Below are 24,634 nucleotides of genomic sequence, written 5' to 3'. Positions count from 1 at the left end.
CAGTGCTGTTCTCCCTGTCCTTTGGGAGGTGTGGATAAGAGTATGCAACCCTAAAGAATAAAAGGAAAAGAAAAAACCAGCCTCATCTCCAGTGCCTGGTTCCTTCAGCAAAGACCAGTAGGGATGTTAGAGAATTTCTCAGTGGACTCCAGTGAGCCCCCCCGGACACACTGGAGTCCGTGGCGGAAGTCCGTGGAGTCCGTGGCGGAGTCCGTGGCAGAACAGAGCAATCCCCCCTGCCACCTCGCAAAATTTACCCGGGACAGAGCCTACCTTTGTCGGCCGTCCGCTGCCCCACAAATGGCTGCCCCGGTCTGCGGCCGCCATTTCCTCTCTACTTTAGCTGTGATAGGCTACGTAAGTATTTACGTAGCCTATCACAGCTAACACAGGGATGCCATTTGTGTCCTTGCCTTTTGCTGTGATAGGCTACGTAAATGTATGCGTAGCCTATCACGGCTACCGCAGGGATGCAAATGGCGGCTGCTACAGTGGCCACCATTTGCAGCTGAAGCCCAGCAGCGGACGGAAGTCCAGCTGCGGGCGGCCCCGGCTGGTGGCTCCACAGGCTCCCCGTGGAGCGGAGCTGGCCAGGGAGGATTCCAGGGGGGAAGGACGGATCGCCTCCCCCCCACCAGCAGACGGGCCCAGCGGAACGGGGTAAGTAATCTGTACACCCCTAAAGGTCAGCAGAAAGAACGATGGCCAAGGGGGGCTGGAGCACTGGGCCAAATTAGACATGCACTTTAATTGCATGAATGCCACTAATGTTCTGATTGTTTGTTATGTAAAAAATAGCCTTGTGGAAGCCTGAGCAACCTCAGGACCATGGCTGGTGTGAAAGGGGCCCTTAACTGTTGCTCTCCCTGACATAGCCCAGACAAAAATCGCCTCTCCAAAACTGCACTTTGCCTTTCAAGGGAAGCCTCCATTGGCACTACTGGGAGCTTCCCTCAAAATGAAAATGGAGGCTTTGGGGAGGTGATTTTTGTCAGCACTTTGGCAAGGAGAGAAAGATGGAAACTTGTCCTCTCCCTGCCTGCCACGGTCCAAAGGGTGCTCAGGCTTCCTCACTAGAGCTCTGTGCAAGAAGAACAGACGTGCACATTAATCTCATTCACACAATTAATGTTACGTCAAGTTTGGCCATCAGGAGATATTCGCTTAAGTGCACAGTTCTGGATAAAACAAACCCCCAAAATGCCTCAGGTCACCTTGAAAGTCTCTTGTTAGAATGTAACTGGGTGTTCCAGAGTTTGACGCTTATGGGCCACCATCTGGCCAAGAACCTTTCTTCTTCTGCTCGTTAACTTAATGGAGTATCCCCAACCAGGTACCTTCCAGATGTGTTGGACTGCAACTCCCACCATTCCCAGCCAGCACAGCTATTGGGAATGATGGGAGTTGCAGTCCAACACATCTGGGGGGTTCCAAGTAGGGGAAAGCTGACATTATAACGACCCAACTTTCACCAAAGGGACTAATTGGCATAACAAGAAGAAAACGATCAAATACTTGCCACCACCATTCCAGGAACGACACCATGTTTCTGCACCAGAAGAGGAGGCGTTTGGTTCAGAGGGCTCTCCAGGTCATATTTCAGGAAGCGGTAGGGATCGTGTCTGCACTGGAAAGGGAGTGAATCATTCTGTCAGTGTACTGGAAAGGACATGGGGGCTTCTGTTGTACTTGTAACCAGTCCAATGAACGTCATGTTTCTGAAGCTGGAAAAGCGAATCTAGTAGAGAAACGAAATGACCCCAGCTCCGGCAGGCAAATGAACTGGAGATAGCCAGGGAAATGTGTTTAGGGTCACAGGTCTATCTGTTTCTAGAGGAGGGACATGGACCTAGGCAAAGAACAGATGGTCACCCAACCACGGGGAGGCCTCAGTCTTCCTTGGGCGTCTGCTCACATGTTTTCAAGTTTAGCTTATCCTCGGTAGCCATATGATTTAGAAACATGCTTTTCCAAAAAATAAAAATGAACAGAGAGATGAATCCTGCACCACTTACCAAATTCCATGTTCATGCAATGTAATCACAGATGCATAACCATACAACTCTGGTATGGTTAGTAGGTGGCAAATACTAAACCCACACAATTCTACAATGTAGCAACCATTACCAGGTAGTCAAGAAGAATGCATTTGCCTTGGGGGAATATGCTGAGCGTCAAAATTAAGCTTACTTGAACACAAGGGGAGGGACGGCCATGCTGCATCTGTACGTAAATCTTTTCTATGGACCACTCAAAGAAAGGAGAGTAGGAATGGTCTTGGGGAGACAGCACACAGATCACGATGACTTGATGGGGATCTCTTTGGGCAGTGATAAACTTCTCAAACTCCAAGTCAGTAATTAATGGGATTTTCACCACACACTTGCAACATACGCCATCGGTGTCTTTGGTCAAAACTCTACGTAGAACAATTGGACAGTCTGTAGGAGAAGATGCCCAGGTCTCCGGTGCGAGAATTGTATCCCCAACCATGGTCTCTGTCTTGGCTCTGTGTGAAGCATGTAGTTTGAGAGAAAGAGAGGGAAATGGAAACCCAAATAAATACAAGACGTGACTTGAATCTTAGTCATACTATTCTGACTGGACAGAGATAGCCTTGCTATAGTTATCTGCACTCTGGTATCCTCTCATGTTGGATTACTGCAACGTGTTATATATGGGGCTGGAAATGTCAGCTTGTCCGAAATTGGTTAACAAGATTGTTAACTGGCTGATGTGACCATATTATGCCAGTACTTTTCCATCTGCGTTGGCTACCAGTCTGTTTCCAAACCCAGTTTCAAAGCCCTAAAGGGCATGAGGTCATGTTACTTGAAGAATCGCCCCTCCAACATATCCCTACCCAGACCCTAAGATCATCCTCAGAGGCCCCACTCTGGGTGCCCCTCCAAGGGCAGTATGACAGGTGGCTTCCAGACAGTGCCTTTTCTGTGGTGGCACCTCAGTTGTGGAATGCCCTCCACAGAGCAGCTCACCTGGCACCTATGTGAGGTCCTTTCAGCTCCAGATGAATAGTCTTTTTATTTTCCCAGGCATTTTAAATTTTAGTGCCACTGTTCTGCTGTATTAGTGTTTTCCTGTTGCTTGTCTTATTTATTTTAGTTTTATGCTGTGGTTGGTTTTGCTCTGTTTGACATCTTCCTGTTGTTTTATTTTTATCCTTTAAATGTTCTAGTTAACCACCCAGAGAACTTTGTTTTGGGGTGCTACACAAATACTGCAAATAAATAAATATATAAAGTTATTATATTTATATCACCCTTCAGTCATATTCCCAGGATGGTTTACAAAAAGAATAAAACAACTAAAATGTAAACACAAATCAAATAAGCTAAAAGCCACCACTGATGTCACCCCATTGCATCCGCCATCTGAGGCACTCGCCTCACTCTGCCTAATGGTAGGGCCAGCCCTTACGTGACCTTTGACTTGGATTCCTGCATTGAGCAGGGGGTTGGACTCGATGGTCTTATGGGCCCCTTCCACCCCTACTATTCTAAGATTCTACTCCAATGTTTATTTTACAAGGGTTGTATGTGTATCTGAATCCTGCCAACCCACATAGTTAGTCTGGCTTCTCTGTAGAAGATGACATTTTCCCCCCAAAAGATAATCCCACTGACCGTGAGGCAGGCCTTTGTTTTCCCTTGAAATCCTTGAAACTGGTAGTGCTCTGTGTATGTGGTGGTTTGACACCTGGTTTCATTTTTGCTTCTGGAATTGAGACATGGGTTTCTTCTCTTAGCTTTCGTTCCCAGGCCTGAAATGGTGATTCCTTCATCAAAAACTTCACTTGTTTTGAAGAATGAAAGCCAATTGGATACTCTATACAACAAATTCCTGCCATATAAACAGAGGAAGAATGGTCAGTTATTTCATGCAGATAGATTATAAAGCGCCATGGAAATGATTGATAATATTAATTTTGATTTTATTCATGCAAGAGATTGTTCCTTTTAGAATATCCTTCAGCTCAGGATTTTCTGACCTTTGGGTCGCAACATCTGGTTGTATTTATTATAACCTCAACAAGGCAAAATAGGGACAGTGCTTTACCAGGGACCTGTAGCAGGGAAGAGAGACTAGGGGCATGCAAACCTTTACATCCACACAGAGACATGCAGAAAATGCATGGGGGAGAATCAGGGCCACGCCTGCTTGTCATACCCCAGGCTGCCTTGAGAATTGAGAAAGGGCCTTACATGAGTCCAGTTGTATGCACACAGGCCTTGCTGTCAGGAATCCTGAGTCAATCAAGGTTCACGATTGCGACAACGAGTGGTGTATGCATGGAGGGCCATTTCTCACTAATGCTGAATATGTGGCTGCATCAGCACTGTGGGGCGTGCCACAATCCTGCTCCCACTCCACACTCCCACTGACCTTGTGGCAGGTCGAATGCACAGGGCTCTTGCCCCTAGTCAATAAGGACAGTCCGAGTGCATGATTCCGATGAATGCAAGAGGAGAGGGGCAAACTACAGAGAGTGTCCACCTTCAACAGGCTGGTCACTCTTAAGAGACAGAATGCTGGATGAGTTGGATGTTGGTCTGATCCAGCACAGCAATGCTTCTCTCCACGCGACTCACTTACTGCCTTTAAACCTTTACACCATCAATTGACTAGAGCAGGGGTGCAAAAAGTGCAGGCCGCAGACGCCTCCCCCCCCCAGCTCTGTCTGGTCTCCCCCTTACCTCCAGAATCTGTTGTTGTGGGGAAAATAGAGGCGGCAAATGCTCTAGGAACAGACTTTATGCTTCCTGCCATAGCAACCTTGTTCCTAGAGCATCTCTGAAAGTTTCAACCTACTTGCGAGGATGTTGTGGGGACATTCTAGGAATGAGACTTCCATGGCAGGAACCATGGAGCCTGTTCCTAGAGCGTATTTCCCTTTTCTTTTTTGCCTGTCTGAACAGATGCTGTTGCTGCACAAGACCAAGGCTGTGTTTCCATGACAACGGAAGGAGAAGCTAATGGAGGAGTACTGGGTTTTTTAAAAGGAATCAGCTTTGCTGCGCTTTGGCCCATGCAGGGCTCCATGAGCAGGGTCTCCACACCAGTAAAAATCGCTTCACAGAACACACTTCCTGGTGGGGATGGTGGTTGGAGTGAACGTCACCTGACTGGCAGGGGCTGCTCAACCAGTAAGAGAGGCTTCCCCCCTCCCCCTTTCTCCTTTCCCCTGAAAGACCAGATGCATCTGCATTTCAGGAGCAAGCCTCATTGAGCACAATGGGAGTTACTTCCGAGTAGACACACCTATGCTTATGCTGGGAAAGGTGGCGGGGAGAACACAAAGATGGAAACCAGCCCCCATTTTAACCCACAGGACCTCATTGACCACAATGGGAGTTACTTCTGAGGAGACACTAATGGGTTTGCTGTGGAAAAGAGAGGGAAACCAGCCTGCATTTTAATGCACAGGATCTCTATAAGGAAGCTGTGAAGTAGTTACTTCCTAAGGCAATGAATCGGTGCCTCAAGATCACGCTCAATTACATTTAAGGAACTGGGATTTAAAATGTGCCATGTCAATTGAGGGGGTTCTCTGTAAGTTGTGATGTTGGCGTTCAAAGGCAAGCCTCGTTGACCACAATGGGAGGAAACACCCATTGACCGGGGTCACGGTGAAAGGCACACCCCTGGGCAGGGCTAGCATACCCGAGGTCAATGTGGGGGTTGGGGCATACAACAACTATACTGGGGAGAACCCGACTTAAGGAGAAGAATTGGACTTTAAGGAGTCTCAGGAAATCTGGGTTTCCCCAGATAAGCTCCAGGGTGGTCACTGGATAGCCACAAAGTCATCTATTCCTAATGATCTCAATGCGCAGCCAGCTCAGAGTAAATCACTGGTGGAAACACCCTCCAAGATCTGTTGCTGCCGGGGTGAGTGTGGTTGGTGTGTGTCCATGCGCACATTTGTGGTGGTGCACCCCTGGAATATAGCCTTGACTAACTCGAGATTGCAATCGCACTTACTAGGGAGTAAGCCCCATTGAACAGAGTGGGACTTACTTCCGAGTAAATATTCAACGGGTTGCTGTATCAGATACTACTGAAGATATAATGGAGCTCACGGGCTAGACTCCCATTCTTCTTTTGAGAAGCTGTATTCCTTGCTAGAGGAAAAGGGTCTTTTAAATCATATGCCTGACAGGGCTATTTGGACGGTGGCCTCCACCCTGTTGTGCAAGCTTGGAAGCAAGATCTATGCCGCACAGCTCTTTCTGCACTGACTGGATTCTTATCCAGATGTTTACTCCAAGTGGGCGTATGTTACTCTTTACTTTCCATTTCTTTCTTAAAGACTCCACACACAAAAGTCCCAGTTTGTCTCACCCCTCCCTGCCCGAAAGGGCACTCGACTCCAGCTATCTGTTGCCCTGGCTCTGCAGAGCAGAAGGGCAGCACGCGCTGGCCATGGGCCACTGGGAGGCTTCGGCCCTTGCCTCCCAAGAAGAGGATCAGGGAAAGGGAGAGGGCACCGTGGCCCCTTCCTCACCCAGAGAAGCATGCTTCAGGGAGCATGCTTTCTCCTACCCTGTCAGAAAGAACACTTAGAAGTTCTTGGTGACTAAGAACTAGTGCTTGAGTTTGCTTTTTCTTCCTCCTTCCCAGCCCCCTTTCCTTTTGTGTTGTGTCTTTTAGATTGTAAGCCTGAGGGCAGGGATTGCCTTATTACTGATCTTTGTAAACTGCTCTGGGAGCCATTTTTGGCTCAACAACAAGGGAACATCTTCCAGTGACTGCTTGTGATCTAATCATCCCTATTCTGTTCTAAATTGAAATGAACGTTAAACAAAATAGAATTCAAAACTGCAAATATGCACACCATATGAAAAGATCAAAAGAAAACAGATTCCAAGTTCTAGACTTTTTAGATTTTTCACATGTTGACATTTGAGTGGAAAAGCTTGGTTCCAAGTTTTATACTTCAGAGGAACCATTTAGGATCTAGGGCACAATCCTATGCATGTTTAAACAGAAAAAAATCCTGTGACTCCCAGCATTAGGATTGTACCTTAAATGAGTTTTGACACCAGCACGCAGTTTTTTTGCCGACAAAGGTCCGTCTAATCAAAGCTATGGTTTTCCCAGTAGTAATGTATGGCTTTGAGAGCTGGACTATAAGGAAGGCTGAGTGCCGAAGAATTGATGCTTCCGAACTGTGGTGCTGGAGAAGACTCTTACGAGTCCCCTGGACTGCAAGGAGGTCAAATCAGTCCATCCTAAAGGAAATCAACCCTGAGTGCTCATTGGAAGGACAGATACTGAAGCTGAAGCTCCAATATTTTGGCCACCTAATGTGAAGAGAAAACTCCCTGGAAAAGACCCTGATGCTGGGAAAGACTGAAGGCCAAAGGAGAAGGGGACAGCAGAGGATGAGATGGCTAGATAGCATCACGGATGCAATGAATATGAACTTGAGCACGCTCCGGGAGAGAGCGCAGGACAGGAAGGCCTGGCGTGCTATGGTCCATGGGGTCACGAAGAGTCAGACACGACTGAACGACTGAACAACAACAACAACGCAGTTTTCACTTGATGAAAGACCATTTACCTGTGTCTAATTTAATCATTTCAAAAAATTTAAATATGTCAATTTTGTACAATTATTTATTCTAGCTTTAATTTTGTATCATCATTACGTGTGTGTGTGTGTGAGAGAGAGAGAGAGAGAGAGAGAGAGAGAGACAGAGTGCTCAGGTTACAAATTCACTTATATGAAATGTGGATATCACAGGAACAGCAAAAATGACAATACCTGAGACCATCAAAACACCATTTATAAATTGTTTCACTATCTTCTCAAACCTCCTCTTGATCTCTGCTAAGCTTCTGTTCCAGTGTCCTTCCTTGTCCTCACTATCGATACTTCTTACAGACAACTTTGGGAAGTGAAAGGAGATAAAGAATCAGGATTATGCTTGGGCATTTGGAAATTTATAGCACTTCTGCTGCAGTACACAGACTTCATTGAAGGCAATATGTGCAGTAGTATTAACATTTTTCATAGCATATTCCTAATGTTCAAAGCAATTAAAATACATTATTTCAGTCCTCATAAGAGCCCTGTAAGGTTGAACAGTATTATTACCCTCATAATCTAGAAGCATCCTATTTATGTGTAAATATAAATAGATTTGCTTTACACTAAGTGCACCTTAGCTGGCTCCAAAATGTCCCTTTCCCCATCAAAATAAGCACCTTTCTAATGCACTGATAAACACATATATCCATACACTCCTCATATTTTCAAAAACCAGTGGATCACCAAGTTGTTAAACTAAATCCAGAAGGATTTCATGAGAACTAATTTTAACTGGCTCTTCATGGATCACTGCCTTGTTGTGCCGAAGGGGCTTGCGTAATTCAGTGAAGCCATAAGCTATGCCGTGCAGGGCCACCCAAGACGAACAGGTCATGGTGGAGGGTTCTGACAAAGTGTGGTCCACTGGAGAAGGAAATGGCAACCCACTCCAGTATTCTTGCCAAGAAAACCCCATGGAATGTATGATAAGGCTAAAAGAGATGACGCCGGAAGATGAGCCCCTCAGGTTGGAAGGTGTCCAATATATTACTGGGGAAGAGAAGAGGGAATTTCCAAGTAGCGCCAGAAAGAGTGAAGCGGCTGGGCCAAAGCCGAAAGGACACTCAGCTGTGGATGTGTCTGGTGGTGAAAAGAAAGTCCAATGCTGTAAAGAACAATATTGTTTAGGAACCTGGAATGTAAGATCAATGAATCAAGGTAAGCTGGAGGTGGTCAACATGAGATGGCAAGATTGAACATTGACATCTTGGGAATCAGCGAACTAAAATGGACAGGCATGGGCGAATTTAATTCAGGTGACCATTATATCTACTACTGTGGGCAAGAATCCCTTAGAAGAAATGGAGTAGCACTCATAGTCAATAAAGGGTGGGGAAAGCTGTACTTGGGTACTGAGTTTTTGAGTACAATCTCAAAACGATAGAATGATCTCAGTACGAATCCAAGGCAAAGCATTCAACATCACAGTAATTCAAGTCTATGCCCCAATCACTGAGGCCGAAGAAGCTGAGATTGATCAGTTCTATGAAGATCTACAACACCTTCTAGAACTAACACCAAAAAAGATGTCCTCTTCATCACAGAGGATTGGAATGCTAAAGTAGGAAGTCAAGAAATTAGCGGGATAACAGGCAAGCATGGCCTTGGTGTACAAAATGAAACAGGACAAAGGCTAATAGAGTTCTGCCAAGAGAACATGCTGATCATAGCAAACACTCTTTTCCAACAGCACAAGAGGCGACTCTACACATGGACATCACCAGATGGTCAATATCGAAATCAGATTGATTATGTCCTTTGCAGCCAAAGATGGAGAAGCTCTATACAGTCACTAAAACAAGACCTGGAGCTGACTGTGGCTCAGATCATGAGCTGCTTCTTGCAAAATTTCGGCTTAAATTGAAGAACGTAGGGAAAACCACTAAACCATTCAGGTATGACCTAAATCATATCCCTTATGAATATACAGGGGAGGTGAGGAATAGATTTCAGGGATAAGACCTGATAGACAGAGTGCCTGAGGAACTATGGACGGAGGTCCGTAACATTGTTCAGGAGGCAGCAACGAAATCCATCCCAAAGAAAAAGAAATGCAAGAAAGCAAAGTGGCTGTCTGATGATGAGGCTTTACAAGTAGCTGAGGAAAGAAGGGAAGCAAAAAGCAAGGGAGAAAGGGGAAGATATACCCAACTGAATGCAGATTTCCAGAGAACAGCAAGGAGAGACAAGAAGGCCTTCTCAAATGAACAATGCAAAGAAATCGAGGAAAACAATAGAATGGGAAAGACTAGAGATCTATTCAAGAAAATCAGAGATATCAAGGGAACGTTTTGTGCAAAGACGGGCATGATAAAGGACAAAGAAGGCAGGGACCTAACAGAAGCAGATGAGATTAAGAAGAAGTGGAAAGAATACACAGAAGAACTATACAGGAAAGATCTGAATGTCCCTGATAGCCATGATAGTGCGGTCACTGAACTTGAGCCGGACATCCTAGAGAGTGAAGTCAAGCGGGCCTTAGGAAGCATTACTAACAACAAAGCTAGCGGAGATGACAGTCTTCCAGCTGAGCTATTTAAGATCCTAAAAGATGATGCTGTTAAAGTGCTGCACTCAATATGCCAACAAATTTGGAACACTCAGCAATGGCCACAAGACTGGAAAAAGTCAGTTTACATTCCAATTCCAAAGAAGGGCAATGCCAAAGATTGTTCAAACTACCGTACAATTGCGTTCATTTCACATGCCAGCACGGTTATGCTCAAAATCCTACACGCTAGGCTTCAGCAGTATGTGAACCGAGAACTACCGGAAGTACAAGCGGGGTTTCGAAGAGGCAGAGGAACTAGAGATCAAATTGCCAACATTCGCTGGATCATGGAGAAAGCAAGAGAATTCCAGAAAAAGTCTATTTCTGCTTCATTGACTACACTAAAGCCTTTGATTGTGTGGATCACAACAAACTGTGGCAAATTCTTAAAGAGATGGGAGTACCAGACCACCTTACCTGTCTCCTGAGAAACCTGTACGAGGGTCAAGAAGCAACAGTAAGAACCGGACATGGAACAACCGATTGGTTCAAAACTGGGAAAGGAGTACGACAAAGCTGTATATTGTCGCCCTGCTTATTTAATTTATATGCAGAGTACATCATGAGAAACGCCGGGTTGGATGAATCACAGGTCGGAATTAAGATTGCCGGGAGAATTATCAACAACCTCCGATACGCAGACGATACCACTCTAATGGCAGAAAGCGAAGAGGATCTAAAGAGCCTCTTGTTGAGGGTGAAAGTGGAGAGTGCAAAAGCTGGTTTGAAATTGAAACTCAACATTACAAAAACTAAAATCATGGCATCTGGCCCCATCACTTCCTGGCATATGGAAGGGGAAGAAATGGAAGCAGTGACAGATTGTATTTTCTTGGGCTCCAAGATCACTGCAGACGGTGACTGTAGCCATGAAATTAAAAGATGCTTGCTCCTTGGGAGAAAAGCTATGGCAAACCTAGACAGCATAGTAAGAAGCAGAGACATCACCTTGCCGACAAAGGTTCGTATAATCAGAACTATGGTTTTCCCAGTAGCAACATATGGCTGTGAGAGCTGGACTATAAGGAAGGCTGAGCGCTGAAGAATCGATGCTTTTGAACTGTGGTGCTGGAGAAGACTCTTACGAATCCCCTGGACTGCAAGGAGGTCAGATCAGTCAATCCTAAAGGAAATCAACCCTGACTGCTCATTGGAAGGACAGATACTGAAGCTGAAGCTCAAATATTTTGGCCACCTAATGCGAAGAGAAAACTCCCTGGAAAAGACCCTGATGTTGGGAAAGATTGAAGGCAAAAGGAGAAGGGGACGGCAGAGGATGAGGTGGCTAGATAGCATCACCGATGCAATGAATATGGACTTGAGCACACTCCGGGAGAGAGCGCAGGACAGGAAGGCCTGGCATGCTATGGTCCATGGGTTCACGAAGAGTTGGACACGACTGAACGACTGAACAACAACAACAATTTTAACTGCCATTTCCTCTGCTGGTGCCAATTAGAAGCAGATTATCTGAGTGCCTGGCCCATTTATAGATGCCAGAAAAATAATCTGTCTGGTGTTTCTTCTTCTGGGTTTTAAGAAAAACAAAATGGCTGGGTCCTAGGCTAGCCCACTCCTGAGGAGTGGACCAGAGGGAAGCACTTCTCCTTCCAGTCTGCCTGCACTGACTCTGTCCCCTCCCATCTGTTTCCTGACTGGCTGAGAGGGAAGCAGACAGATTGGCCCTGCCTGCAACTGGCAGGTTCCTGATGGTGCAGTGGCAGCCAGCAGCGCATCCTTCCTACCTTCCTGTAATCGGGAGCCTGTTGTTACTGGGTTCTGGTGTCCAAAATGCGATATATGCATACAGCCCGCCATACAGTGATGAAGTGAACTCACTATTCTGAACTTTTGGCCTATCACACTTAAGACGTCTAAAATGCACAACCACAAAAGGTGGAGGATGAACAGAAGATTAGACAAATTCACAGAAGATAGGTCTACCAATAGCTATTAGTCATGATGAAACCTAAATAGAATGTCTGTAGACCAGGGCAGTGAGTACTAGATGCTGTAGACAATCAACAGGAGAAGGCTTTGTGGAGGGACCACAGCACAGAGGTAGATCACATCCTTGCCATGCAAAAGTCCCAGGTTCAATCTTCACCTAAAATAGTCAGGGAGCACTGATGGGTAAGATCTGTGCCTGAAACCCCTGGACAGCCACTGCCACCCAGAGTAGGAAATACTATTGAGGAGACATAGGGAGACCCCTGCTGGATCCATCAAGTCCAGCATTCTGTTTACACAGTGGCCAACCAGCTGCCCACGGGAAACCCACAAGCAGGAGAGGGGGATACTGGTGTTGAAAAAAACACTGGGTAGGTGGACAAATAGTCTGACCTAGGCTTGATGGACAAATAGTCTAGAACATTTTGCCCAGTGAAAATGTGGTGGAAAAATGCAGGACACCATTTGTGTTCACATTATTCTGAGATAAGAAGCAACCCATTCTAAAACCCATGTCAGATATGTGTGAAATAAGGACTTACTGCTCTCTGGATTCTACACAATCTCTAGTGTAGGAGTGGGCTATGCTCCCTCACAAGCAATCTTTCAGGGGCTACATGCTAGTAGTGGGGGTGAGACCAAAGCCAATAGTAGGTAGAGCCAAAGCTATCCCACACTCTTTGGGTACTTTGAGGTAATGCTTTTACTGTGTTTTCTCAATGTTTCTCTTGTCTTTTTTCTTACCACATAGAAGGAGGAAAGAACAGAATAGCTGTACAGTGTCTTTCGACTGGTCCCACTAAGGGCCATCCATTGGTAAGCACCACCACCACACTTTTCCTTCTTAAGATCATCACCACCTGACACTGTTTCTCTCTCTCTTTCTCTTTTAAGAATCTAGAGAGACAGAGAAAATGAGTGGTGATCTTGAGAGACAGACAGAGTGAGGTGGTGGTGATGAACATGAGAGAGAGAGAGTGAGTGTGGTGATGGTGATTTTAAGACCAAAAGAGAGAGAAAAAGTGTGGGGTGATAATTATCTTAAGTTAATATCATCATCATCATCCACCATCATCGCTAACTCTCTCTCCCTCTCTCTCTTTTAAGATCATCACCACCGCACACTTTCTCTCAGACAGCCACACAAACACCATACACACCATCCATTCACACACACATCCATCCATTTGTGCAGGCGCACACACACACACACACACACCTTTTCAAAGTGTGGATCTGGCCATATGCAAGCTTGTGGAGTGCTCCTCTCTACCTTCATGAGCAGGGAAGCCTTTTGAAAGCACAAATCCAGGTGGATCCATGTTTTCAAAGCACTCTTGATGGGGCTTCAGAGTGCTTTTGACATGAGGTGCCGTGGGTTGCCCGCCTCGGCTCTAGTACATTTTACGCATCTGGATTTCATCAATACATTTTTCATTTTCTTAACACTTACACTGACAGTTTCTTTCTGTACAACAAAAGCAATTAAAAACATATATATTTTATATTGAGTGTGTATTATATATATTCTGTATTTAAGAAGTGGGAGAGGTGGGGGGGGCGGAATGCCAACAGGGACAACAATGAATTCTTAATCTAAAAAATGGCCCAATTAACACCACGTGGCTGCAAAATATGTCATTCAGCCAGCCTTCGAAGGTGGCCTGTGGAGTAATAAAACATTTTAATGCAAAGGCTGTCTTTCCACAAAAGTGCATCCACAATATAAATATTTAGAGGGAGGAAAAGACCTGGAAAGAAGCTCTTAAAGAAAGAAGGTTCCCTTTAATGCACGTGTAGTTCCTGGGCGCTGCTCTTCAAAGGTCAATGGAGCTCTAGGGAAGCAATTTGAAAAGAGTCAAATGTGGTGTACATATCTTTCTTTCTTTTAAGAGAAAGAGGGAGAGAGAGATGGTTTGTCTACTAGCAGAGATTGCTTTTGCTGATAAGCATAAAATCTGGCTATAGGGATGTGCCAACAAAAGGGCATAGTACTGCACCATGTGAGGCTTAAGACAATGCTCTATTCATGGATCAGAAGGCTCAGGGCCAAAGTACATATGAGAGGCTAATCGCATCACTAGAAAACATGTCAGTTTTCTTTTTTTAAAAAGAAGAAATTAATAGCAGGCACAGACATACACACAAACATGCCCCTCCCGATTTTTATCTCAAGCGCAACATGCAGCATGAACATCACTCCCCTATGCCTGCTATTAGCCCCAGAATAAAAAAGCTCCCACTGGAAGTAGCCATGTTTGTTTGACCAAGAGTCCCCTGTGAATATCACTACCGATTTTCAGTACTGGCCTATTGAATTTTGAGTATGTCTGCTGTATGTTTTATTGTAGTTTTATTATACCGGGGCTATTTTGTAAACCACCTTCTTATCTTGTATGATGAAAGACGGCAGCCAACAAAAAATGATAATAAAGAGTAAATAAAGAAGTGTTCTCATTCTCAAGGAGTGCTGCTACGCTGCTGCTTCTGTCCCCGTGGGATGCATTGGCAAGCTTTTGTTTTTATTTTTACAAGGGGGGGGGGCGGTTAAGAAAGCATATGCCACCTTGTCTCTATGGCAAGCCCCCCTGATTTTTAAAAATAAATTTCACCCCTCCAAAGTCTCCCAGAATGCCCCCCCTCATTTCACGAGAGACTAACAGACCTGCAAAAGTAAGAGGTGGAATTTCTGACCCAGCGTTGGTTTTTCGCCTGTTGTTGGGTGCTATTTAAAATACTTATTCAATTTTTTAATGTTTAATGAAAATGTCCTATGTATATGTGATTTGTGTGTTAGCTTCGCTGGTAATATGTTGCAAGGTGGTCTATAAATGAGAGCAATAAATAAATAATATATGAAATTCTATCTAGATCTATAGTATATGGAGGGAGGGTTTCATATCACAAAAAGCAAAAATAACTCAAGAGGAATTGATGCCTTGGATAAAATTAAATCTAGGGTGATTTTCTTTAAATGTTACTTCTGGTAGTTCTCAGGATTATGAAGAGGAAACTTAATTTTCTTTAAATCAGTTTTAATAAGGCTCATTCAAGTCAATGGATAAAGACTATAGTTTGTATTTAAGCTAATATGGCTAGGCACCAGAAAACAAGCAATAACTGAAAATCATATTATTCATGTAACACAGCTGATGTCAAAAGCCATTTCCACTTTATGACTTCTTACTTGCTTGTCAGCCTTTGATCCATGCGTACATCCAGGTCTAACCAAAGGTAAAACGATGGCTTCATTGATGGAGGCAAATGTAACTGTCATGGAATTTTGATTAAAAACCTTTAGTTTTATCTGTTCATTTATCTAAGGAATAAAGTAAGAAAAATTAAAGTCTTACTGGCTGATTCACACAACTTAGATGCATTTCCCACTGCCATCACACATACAAGGCAAAGCCCTTCTTTCTCACATCTGATGGTTCCCTTGACTACCATTTTTATATAGAAGAAAAAATCAGCAGGGCAGAAACTAGGCCTACAGATATTTTGGACTTCAACTCCTGGAATCCCCTACCAACATGCCTGATGGTAAGGAATGCTACCTAAATTTGTTCAGCGTTACTTAATTTTAGATAAAGGCTTCTCATAATTGGTTAGGCTTCACATATTATTCTGACTGTGTGTGGGAGTTCATGACTTTACATTGATCGCTAGCAAAAGCAAACCTTGGATAAATGGGGTAACTGAAGTCCAAACTAGATGTGATCTTAATTGGGTGAATGAAATTTATTTTTATTTTAAATTATTTTCAGGCTGCCTTTAAGGGTAGAACCCTCTCTTTAAGGCAGGGTTGGGGAACCTTTTTCTCTTGGGCCACATCCCAGTGAGGGGCGGAGCCAAGGCAAAAGGGGTGAGGCCCAAAATGCCAATATATTGTAACTTAAAGCTTGTCCTGCCAGTAACTAAGCTTTAGGAGAAGCATTTCAACCTTTTAGAATGGGAAAAGAACTGTGCAAGAGCCAGGAAACCACAAAATGATTGGGGGAAAGGCGGTAGAGCCAGGGAAAGTGGGTATGGCCAACTGTGGCGCTCCAAAAGGCTGGATCAAGACCCCAGGCAGGACTGGTTTACCCTGCAGGCCTAAGGTTCCCCACCCATGCTTTAAGGGTAGAAGCCTCCCAAAGGGGAAAACCCTCAGTGCAGTTAACATTCACTGATTTTTTGTTATGTAAATAGCAGCTGCATGAAAGGCTAGGCAACCTCAGGACTGGGGGATGTAGCTGAGGAGAGGGAGTTCAACTCATTGTCTCCCTGCCATGGTAGCTGCACTTCAAGGGAAGCGCCCATTTTGCAGCCAATGGTCTGGAACAGAAGCTTTCAAACAGAGGCTTCAACTCTACTCCTTCTAGAGGATGCACCATCCTAGATATCATATGTGTGGGCTACACTGGCCATGAACAGGGAGTAAGCACTATGGGGTGCCAAGTGTCGCTTTTTCCCTGTCGCTGTTCGCAGTGTGGGGAGGAAGTGGGGATTTTCTTCAGGATCATGATGGGGGAGGAAGGTTGGATTGCCCTGGTCCTTTTTCCCTACTTCTTGCCATTCAGCAATGGCAGCCCTTAGTGTGGGGTGTTCCCTACATCTCATTGCTATTGCTAGGTAACAGGCACGCCAATAGACTAGCAGGAAGAAGGGACAAGTTCCCTTCCCCTAACCTCCTTGCTGCTCCACATCTGCATACACAGAACACATAATACAGAGAAGAGAATCCTGCCTGTAGAGCAGGCGTGGGGAACTTCCGCCCATGCAGGTTCCCCAGGCCCCGCCCCCTTTCCTAGGCAGGGGAAAGCTCTAAAGGCTTCCCTTTCTCACTGCTGAGCGGGGAAAATGCCCCCTGCTCAGCTACTCTGCATGGGTCAGCTTAGGAGGGCAGCTGGGAAGGATGCATGTGTGTGTGTGTGTGCGCGGGGGGGAGTGTTTGCCAGATGGCAACCTGGGTATTCAGCTGAAAAAGGTTCTCCACCCGTGCCACAGAGGTTTCATCTATGCAAACAGTGGCTTCCCTAGTAGGGTAATATGCAAAAAAGGGGAGGGACCGAAGGCAAAAGGGGCAGGGCCAAAACACCAGCATATTTCAGCTTAAAGCACTGCCAGTAACTCACCCTTTGGAGAGTCATTTCAACGTTTTGGAATGGGGGGAAACTACAAAAGCTGGGAAACCACCCAATGACTATTGGCCAGGGAAAGGGGATGTGGCCATCCAGAGAGCCCAGACGGGCTGGAATTGGCCCACAGGCCAGCGCTTCCCCACCCCTGGGGTAGAATGTGAGAATGGAAAGCAGCACAGACAAGCCATAAGATGGGCTCTCTAGCTCTCATATCCCTAAGCTAGAAGAACACATATCTGGAGAATTGACGCCGACACATTCGTTCTAAAAATGTGAAGGGTTTGTAGCTTTTCTGGTACAAGAACAGTACCAGTATTGGGAATAATTGGCAAAAGTTCCATTTCATACCTGAAATTCCAATGACTGTAGAACCTGGTTTTTGGAATACCAGCTCCAATGGTGGGTTATATAGCCATCCTTGTCTCTTACACTCCCTCCTTCATTATCCATCAAGAGTGCTACTGAGCACCTGGGTGAGGGGGGAAACAGTTAAAATATGCAACATTATAGCAATGGGGCACTTGGTGGTCATACATCCATAGCCCACATTTTTGACTTTGGGAAGGGGCTTCAGGGAGTATGGGGAGCTTCCCCTGAAGTTCCACAGACCAGAGAGGGCAGGCCAGTGGGCCAGATTCGGCCCACAGTCCGGAGGTTCTCCACTCCTGTTGTACAGCATCTGATCTTCCCTGTTACATACAGCGATTGGCTGTAGGTACACAGAAGTGGGGTTTTTTTTTTTTTTTTTAATGAATCTACGCCATGGGAGCCACAGTTTTTTGACAGACAACCTAAATACTTGCAGTCTGTACATATTATTTAAATTAAGGATCTATGCATACATTTAGGTAATTGCTTATTTTATTCTGCGGATGCCAACGCATGTGGATGGACTGACAGATGGGGGGGGGGGTCTACATAACAGCTGACTGAGAGCAGGGTGGAAGTGGGTTTTAATGACAATGTAAAAGCCCCTTTTCCATCACATCACTTAGGACACAGGGACTCAAAATCTAAAGAAGACCAAATTTCAGATAGCGCTAATACGGGAATCCAGAACCAAAGATTCTGGAATTGCTGTACCCGCCAATCCCACTTGGTGCTGTGGCTTCTCAAACGCTGAAGGAGCTACACTTATCCATTCCTCATCCCCACAGGCACACTTTTAGGGGTCTCGACCCATCTTAAACTTGTCCTTCCTGCCTCTCCATGAGGTTTTCTAAATGCTCTTTACTCCCCAGGAACATAAGAAGGGCTGAGCTGGATCAGACCAAAGGTCTGTCTAATACAGCTTCCTGTTCTTCCCACAGTAGCCAATCAATGTCCCAATGGGCAGCCCATAAGCATGACATGAATGAAGTAGCACCCTGATGCTCCTGTTCTCCAGCAACTGATGTACACAGGCATACTGCCCATGATACTGGAGCTAATATATAAGCATCATGACTAACAGCCATGAAGAGCTTTGTCCTCCATGAATGTGCCTAATTCTTAATTTAAAGACCACCACTACATCTTGTGGTAGCAAGTTCCAAAGTTTAACTATGCACTGTGTGAAGAAGTACCTCCTTTTATCTGTCCTGAACCTCCCACCATTCAGCTTCATTGGGCAACCCCATTGGGTTCCAATGTTATGAGAGAGGGAGAAAAAAAAAATCCCACGAAACTAGTTCGGACTAAGCCTTCTATGGCTCTAGAACTGTGTTGGGCCCAGCCTCATACACTCCCCTTTCAAATGCTCATCTCTCCAATGACATTTTTCTCCCTGAGCAACGCCATGCGGCGTAATCATTAGTTACACCTGGTGGGGTTAAGCTTTTACCATCTGCCATTAACGTCTTCCTATCTCACAAGCTTTAAAGACTGAGAATCGGGATAATTAATTGTCTCACATATAAAAAGAATGATGGATGGGAATCATAACAATAAAACGGCCAGTAATGGCAGACTAAAGATCTAGACAACTTGATTTTAAAAGTTGACTATAAATGATAAGGCACATTTGATTTAATTGGGGTTACAGCCCCTGGTTTTTCTATCCGTGTCACCGACTAGTTATGTGACCTTGGACAGATCTCTTAGCTCTTCTGTGTTTCCTGTCTATTCATCTGTAAAACTGAGATAATACCTCTCTCACATGATACCTAAGAGGGCCAGCAAGGGAAATGTTCAGGCATTAATTATTACCTTTTGGTTTTACTTCCACCAAATGAAGACTTACAGTTTTGAACCTTCTGGGCTTATGGGGAACCTGTGCATGTATAGTAAGAATCACTATATTGACCTTCCCCAACCTGGTGCCCTCCAGATGTGATGTACTACAATTCCCATTATAGACATAATGGGAGCTGCTGTCCAACACATCTGGAGGACACCAGGTTGGAGAATGCTACACTGTATTGTGGATCAGCCTTTCCCAACCTGGCACCCTCCAGATGCATTGGAGTACAACTCCCATAATCATTTATGGGAGTTGTAGTCCAATACATCTGGAGGGCGCCAGGTTGGGGAAGGCTGCTCTAGATGATCATAAAGTGCTCTTCCAGAAGCCCTGGTTGGTGCCAGGATTGGCATAATTTGATGCAAATATTAACAGAACCTTTAACTATTTTGGTGGTGCTGCTCTCTCACCAAAATTTAGCAATTCAGTACTCCTTGTTTAGTAACCCTAGCATCACTCTTCCGAACACAGTGGGTGCTCAGCTGTTGCGCTTCCTCCCAACCCAACTCCAAGAAGCTGAGGATTGATCAGTGCTGCTTACCTGGCTTTAAAGGAGTAACGTACACACGATTGGCCCTGCGATGTAAAAGCACCTAGAAGCGTTTGACTTGGAACATCCTGAAACAGGAGCGTGATTGTTTTTCCTATGCAGCATATGGGAAACTGGCACACCGCAATATTTCCTGATAGGTAACTTTGACATATGTCAAGTAACATCACATGTAAAAAGAGCATTTATCTCATTATTCCGAGGGGGAGGGGAAACGTGATCATTCATGCTCTCTTGGGCTGCTGCTTCAGATGTTAGAATTTCTTGAGAGATACAAGAGAGCTGCTCTCACTGGTCTCAGCCCAACAACTTAACATAGAAGCAATGATTACATGAAACAAGCATTAAGCCATGAGTATTGGAGGGCGTGGGTGACTTGCCTGGTGGACTCCTGTGTTGGGAATGCTCAACGAGAGGTGGACCCTGAGGAACTAGCACATGTATGGCCTCTCAGATGTACCATCTGAAAGCTGAGTTAAGCACAGCAGTGCAGTCCTCTCACCGGACTGGCTCACTTCAGAATGTATTTGGCAGGGTAGGTGGGAATCACTTGCTTAGAATCTCACGGCCTGTGGAAAACTATCTAATACACATTAGCCCAACCTTCCCCAACCTGTCGCCTTCCAGATGTGTTGGACTGCAACTCCCATAATTCCCAGCCAGCATGGCCATTATGGGAGCTGCCATCCAACACATGTAGAGGATATCCAGTTGGGTAAGTCTGCATTAGCGCAAGATTTCTCTCCAAAGTGCTAGGTTTCCACATGCAGACAGAGCAGCAGACATGGAGTTGTATCAATCTATGTCTATCCACCAGCAGGGTGGATGCCACTAGCAGAATGGATTCACCCTCCCGAATGCAGCCCCTCAAATCTACTCTGGAGGCTTGAGGGGCCTCCAGATTTGGGGAGTGTCAGGGCAAGACCTGCTGCATGAGCAGATGTCTACTCATGTCATGTGGCCGTTGGATGTCACTCATGTACTCGATTTCTGTAATCATTGTCCCAGGGCCTCTTGTCTTCTGCATGCAGATCCTTGGCAAATTGCTAGTGGTGAAGAAACTTTAACAAAGGCTACTGAATAATCTGATGGAGCATAGGATGGCTCTGTCTGTGAAGCAGCCCGCCCCGCCCCGCCCCGCCCCCCGAGGGATTATTTCCCTGACATCTTCATAAGCGCCACCACAGCAAATGACTCTATTAGCCAAAGTGATGAGCTAGTAAGAGGGGATTGTAAAGGTCTCAGAATGAGGCCTTTGTGTTTAACACACCATGTTAGAAAGCAGAGACTGACAAATGGAGTCATTTGAACTACAGAAGTGATACAAAATCGTGCTGCAAAAGCCCTTCATTCTTAATTCCCAGCTCGGTGGAAAGATCAAACGGAGCACGTGCTTCTGTGAAACATCTCCAAATGAACCACAGCCAAGCGGCCGTCAAGGAAGTTAGGAAGGGGAGGGGGAGGGAGGAACAGAGCAAAGGATTCAAACAGCTTGGTTCAGCCTTCCTCAAACCGGTGCCCACATAGTCTTATACACAAAAAGCGCTGTGAATCTCCCATAGACTCTAGTTCACAGAGGTATTTTGCGTATAACTCTATGGGCAAGTTGCTGCCGCTCGCCTTTTAAAAAAAACACACACATGGCGATCAGCACAGAGACGAACAGGCCTGGGTAAGTTGCAGGCTGCTCATCAAGCACGGAGGGGGCGCTTGACTGCAGCCTGGTGGGCCAGCGAGCAGGGGGGAGCTTGGAAGGCGCAGGCGCCAGCAGTCTGTCAGATCTGCGGACCAAAACAGGTGCCTGCAACATCCCTAAGTTGATGGTATTCCGTAAACCAGGTCCCCAACCTTTTTAGATCAATGGGCATGTTTAGAATTTTGAATGTCATGGGTGCTCTCAGAAAATGGCTGCCAGGGGGCATTTTGTCCATTCATAAAATGGCTGCCATGGTGGACATGGCCAGTCACATATAAAGATGATGCTGGAGGTCAGCACTTTACTTTGCAGCAAGCCAGCCTCCCAGTTTGAAAAAAATATAATTTAAGATACCTTAAGAAATAAAAAGGAGGGGCAGGGAGCCTTGTGGCCACCATGAGAGTTGTCTGTGGACACACCGGTGCCCATGGGCGTCATGTTGAAGACTCCAGCCCTAAACTTTGCACATTTCTAGCAGGTTTGTTTGTTTTTGTAAGTGCTCCAATTGTCCATCCCTTTGTTTTCCAACAAAACTAAGGATACTATATGAAGGATGTCCCATCAGGAAAACTAAAGTAGAACTTCTTCCCTTTCATACGTCTGATATCGGTGGCTACTTGGGAAAGTGAAGCTCGTTTCAAGGCTTGAGATGGTGACTTGTGGACAGTCACGTAATTTCTCAGGATTAGGGGTCTTGTATGGCCCTTTGATATGGCTACAGCCCTCTCCTCCTCTCTAAAAGAAACAGACACAATGGCATGGTCTCACGTTAGACGGACTGATCAGTAGAGGGAGCCAGAACTTCAGTAGGTACCGTCAATTGATGCCATTCTCAGGAAGTCGGGGGCATGTTTTACAATAGCTCTCAAGCTCTGGCTGCCAGAAAGCGATCACATGGTGGCCAGCCAATAGCTTCTTATACAGGCAAAGGGAACGAAAGGGGCTGAAACAGAAGAGCTGATTCCCACATGCATGCTTGCCATTTGGGAGAGCTGGTCTAGTGTAGGGTTGAAAGCAGAGAAGACAATTGCATGAATGTAACTGAAGTCGAAATAGCACCCACGGGGCAATGGGGGGTGGAAAATCGGGAGCTGCTTTGTATCAAGTCAGCCCATCAGTCCATCTAGCTCAGTATTGTCTGCGCTGACTGGCAGCGGCTCTCCAAGGTTTCAGGCAGGATTCTTTTCCAGCCTCCCTGCCTGGAGATGCCGGGGATTGAACCGGGGACCTTTTGCACACAAAGCAGATGCTCTTCCAATGAGCTCTTCCCCTTTGCCAGGGGGCACGATCAGGATTCGGACCACAGTTCAAGTGGAGGGGGGATTGACCCTTCTCCCACTTCCGCCAGAGTCCCAATGACAACCCCACCCACCTTTCCAGAAGTTGTTCCTGGCCCCAGGAAGGAAGCTTTCATTGACACCAAATAGATTTTTGGCTGATAAGCGTTGTGGGTCTTGAAATGTAGAGTTAGCAAGTTTTAGGAAAGGAATTGTTCCTCCTCTCTCGAGTGGTGGCGTGACAAAAAGGTGTCTGCGTTGTACTCTTTTTGGCGCCAGGTGAAGACCTTATTTTCCCAGGCATTTTAGTCTTTAAATCTGTTTCTATATTTTACATCTTTGCACTGCTGTTAGGTTTTATTTTGGTTTATATTTTTATTTTATATTGCAGTTTTAAACTTTTCAACTTGCATTTTATCATGTTGTATTTTATGGTTTTAATTGTTGTGAACCACCCAGAGAGCTTCTGCTATTGGGCAGTATAGAAATACAAAAATTAGATATTTTGCCATTATTTTTTGTTGTTAATGTTTATTTATTATTCATTATTAACCTTCATATACCATCTGATTTAGTAAAAAGCCACCAAGGCAGTGCAGAACAATTGAAAACAAATAAATCTTAATACAATGTTTAAAAACAAACAAGCTCCAAGATCATTAGCTGGGGCATCTAAGTTGGTGGCTATCACCACATCAGGTGGCTGGAAAAGGTTCCCTAACCCTAGGGATGTACGAATCCCTTACCTTGCTGTCCACGGAGGGGTCCGCCGGAGGGGAGGTGATCCATTCCTCCCCCCCAGAATCCTCGCCAGCCAGCTCTGAAGCCCCAGCGATATGGCCGCCATTGCCATATTGCTGGATGGACTGACGTACTGCGGATGCAAATGGCATCCAGCATAGCGGATGCCATTTGCGTCCCTGCTCTTTGACGTGATAGGCTACATAAATCTTTATTTAGCCTATCACGCGAAGGAACAGGGATGCAAATACGCCATTTGTGTCCCTGTTTTTTCATGCAGTAGGCTACGTAAAGATTTACGTAGCCTATCACATCAAAGAGCAGGGATGTAAATGGCATAGCGGACGACATTTGCGTCTGCAGTCCGTCAGTCCAGCCAGTGATACGGCAATGGCGGCCGTATTGCTGGGGCTTTGGAGCCGGCGGCAGGCAGGATCCGACCGGCGAGGGACTTTGCGGGGAGGCAAAGGCAGGAGATCCAATCCTCCATGGACTTCAGGGGGACCGGATTCAATAGAATCCAGCTTCATTGGGGTCCGTGGAGGATTTCTCTGACATCCCTACCTAACCCTGGCTTAGGACAACAGGCAGGTTTACAACTACCCAAGTCAGGGTAGAGCACTGGTCTTCAAATGTGGGACAGGAGGCTCCGCTACTGGGTCACATGGCCTGACCTAAGATGGGTCACAACAGCGGCATTACCCCCATACGAATCTGCAATTTAAAAAAAGGTGGGTCCCAAATGCATGTTTAGGTTAATGGTGGCCTTGCTGGGTCTAAAACGGGGAAAAAGTAAGATCCCGAGTTCAATCCCTGTTGTCTTCCGTTAAGAGTCTCAGGTTGCAGTGGAAGGAATGACCCATGGCTGAGACTATGGAGAGCTACTGCCAATCAGCAGGACCCAAGCATG

The 24,634-nt window shown here is 45.6% G+C and overlaps 1 protein-coding gene across 1 annotated transcript in view; it reads right to left on the bottom strand.

The window, feature by feature from the left end:
- The window catches only part of FAM194C (family with sequence similarity 149 member C), a 107,868-nt gene that overhangs the window by 72,136 nt on the left and 11,098 nt on the right, over positions 1–24,634 (bottom strand). The window contains exons 7-14 of the mRNA XM_084829831.1: positions 22,250–22,441; positions 20,002–20,154; positions 17,588–17,708; positions 15,304–15,435; positions 7,790–7,913; positions 3,645–3,861; positions 2,191–2,509; positions 1,520–1,627 (exon numbers count right to left, since the gene is read on the bottom strand). Of these exons, the coding sequence (XP_084685957.1) occupies positions 1,520–1,627; positions 2,191–2,509; positions 3,645–3,861; positions 7,790–7,913; positions 15,304–15,435; positions 17,588–17,708; positions 20,002–20,154; positions 22,250–22,441 (1,366 nt within the window). The remainder of the gene's footprint in view (positions 1–1,519; positions 1,628–2,190; positions 2,510–3,644; positions 3,862–7,789; positions 7,914–15,303; positions 15,436–17,587; positions 17,709–20,001; positions 20,155–22,249; positions 22,442–24,634) is intronic.

The sequence above is a fragment of the Heloderma suspectum genome, chromosome 2 (assembly GCF_057233095.1).
Source record: "Heloderma suspectum isolate Gila_16-S chromosome 2, 16-S_ref, whole genome shotgun sequence".
Taxonomy (NCBI): Eukaryota; Metazoa; Chordata; class Lepidosauria; order Squamata; family Helodermatidae; genus Heloderma; species Heloderma suspectum.
This window is presented reverse-complemented; position numbering and strand designations above follow the sequence as displayed.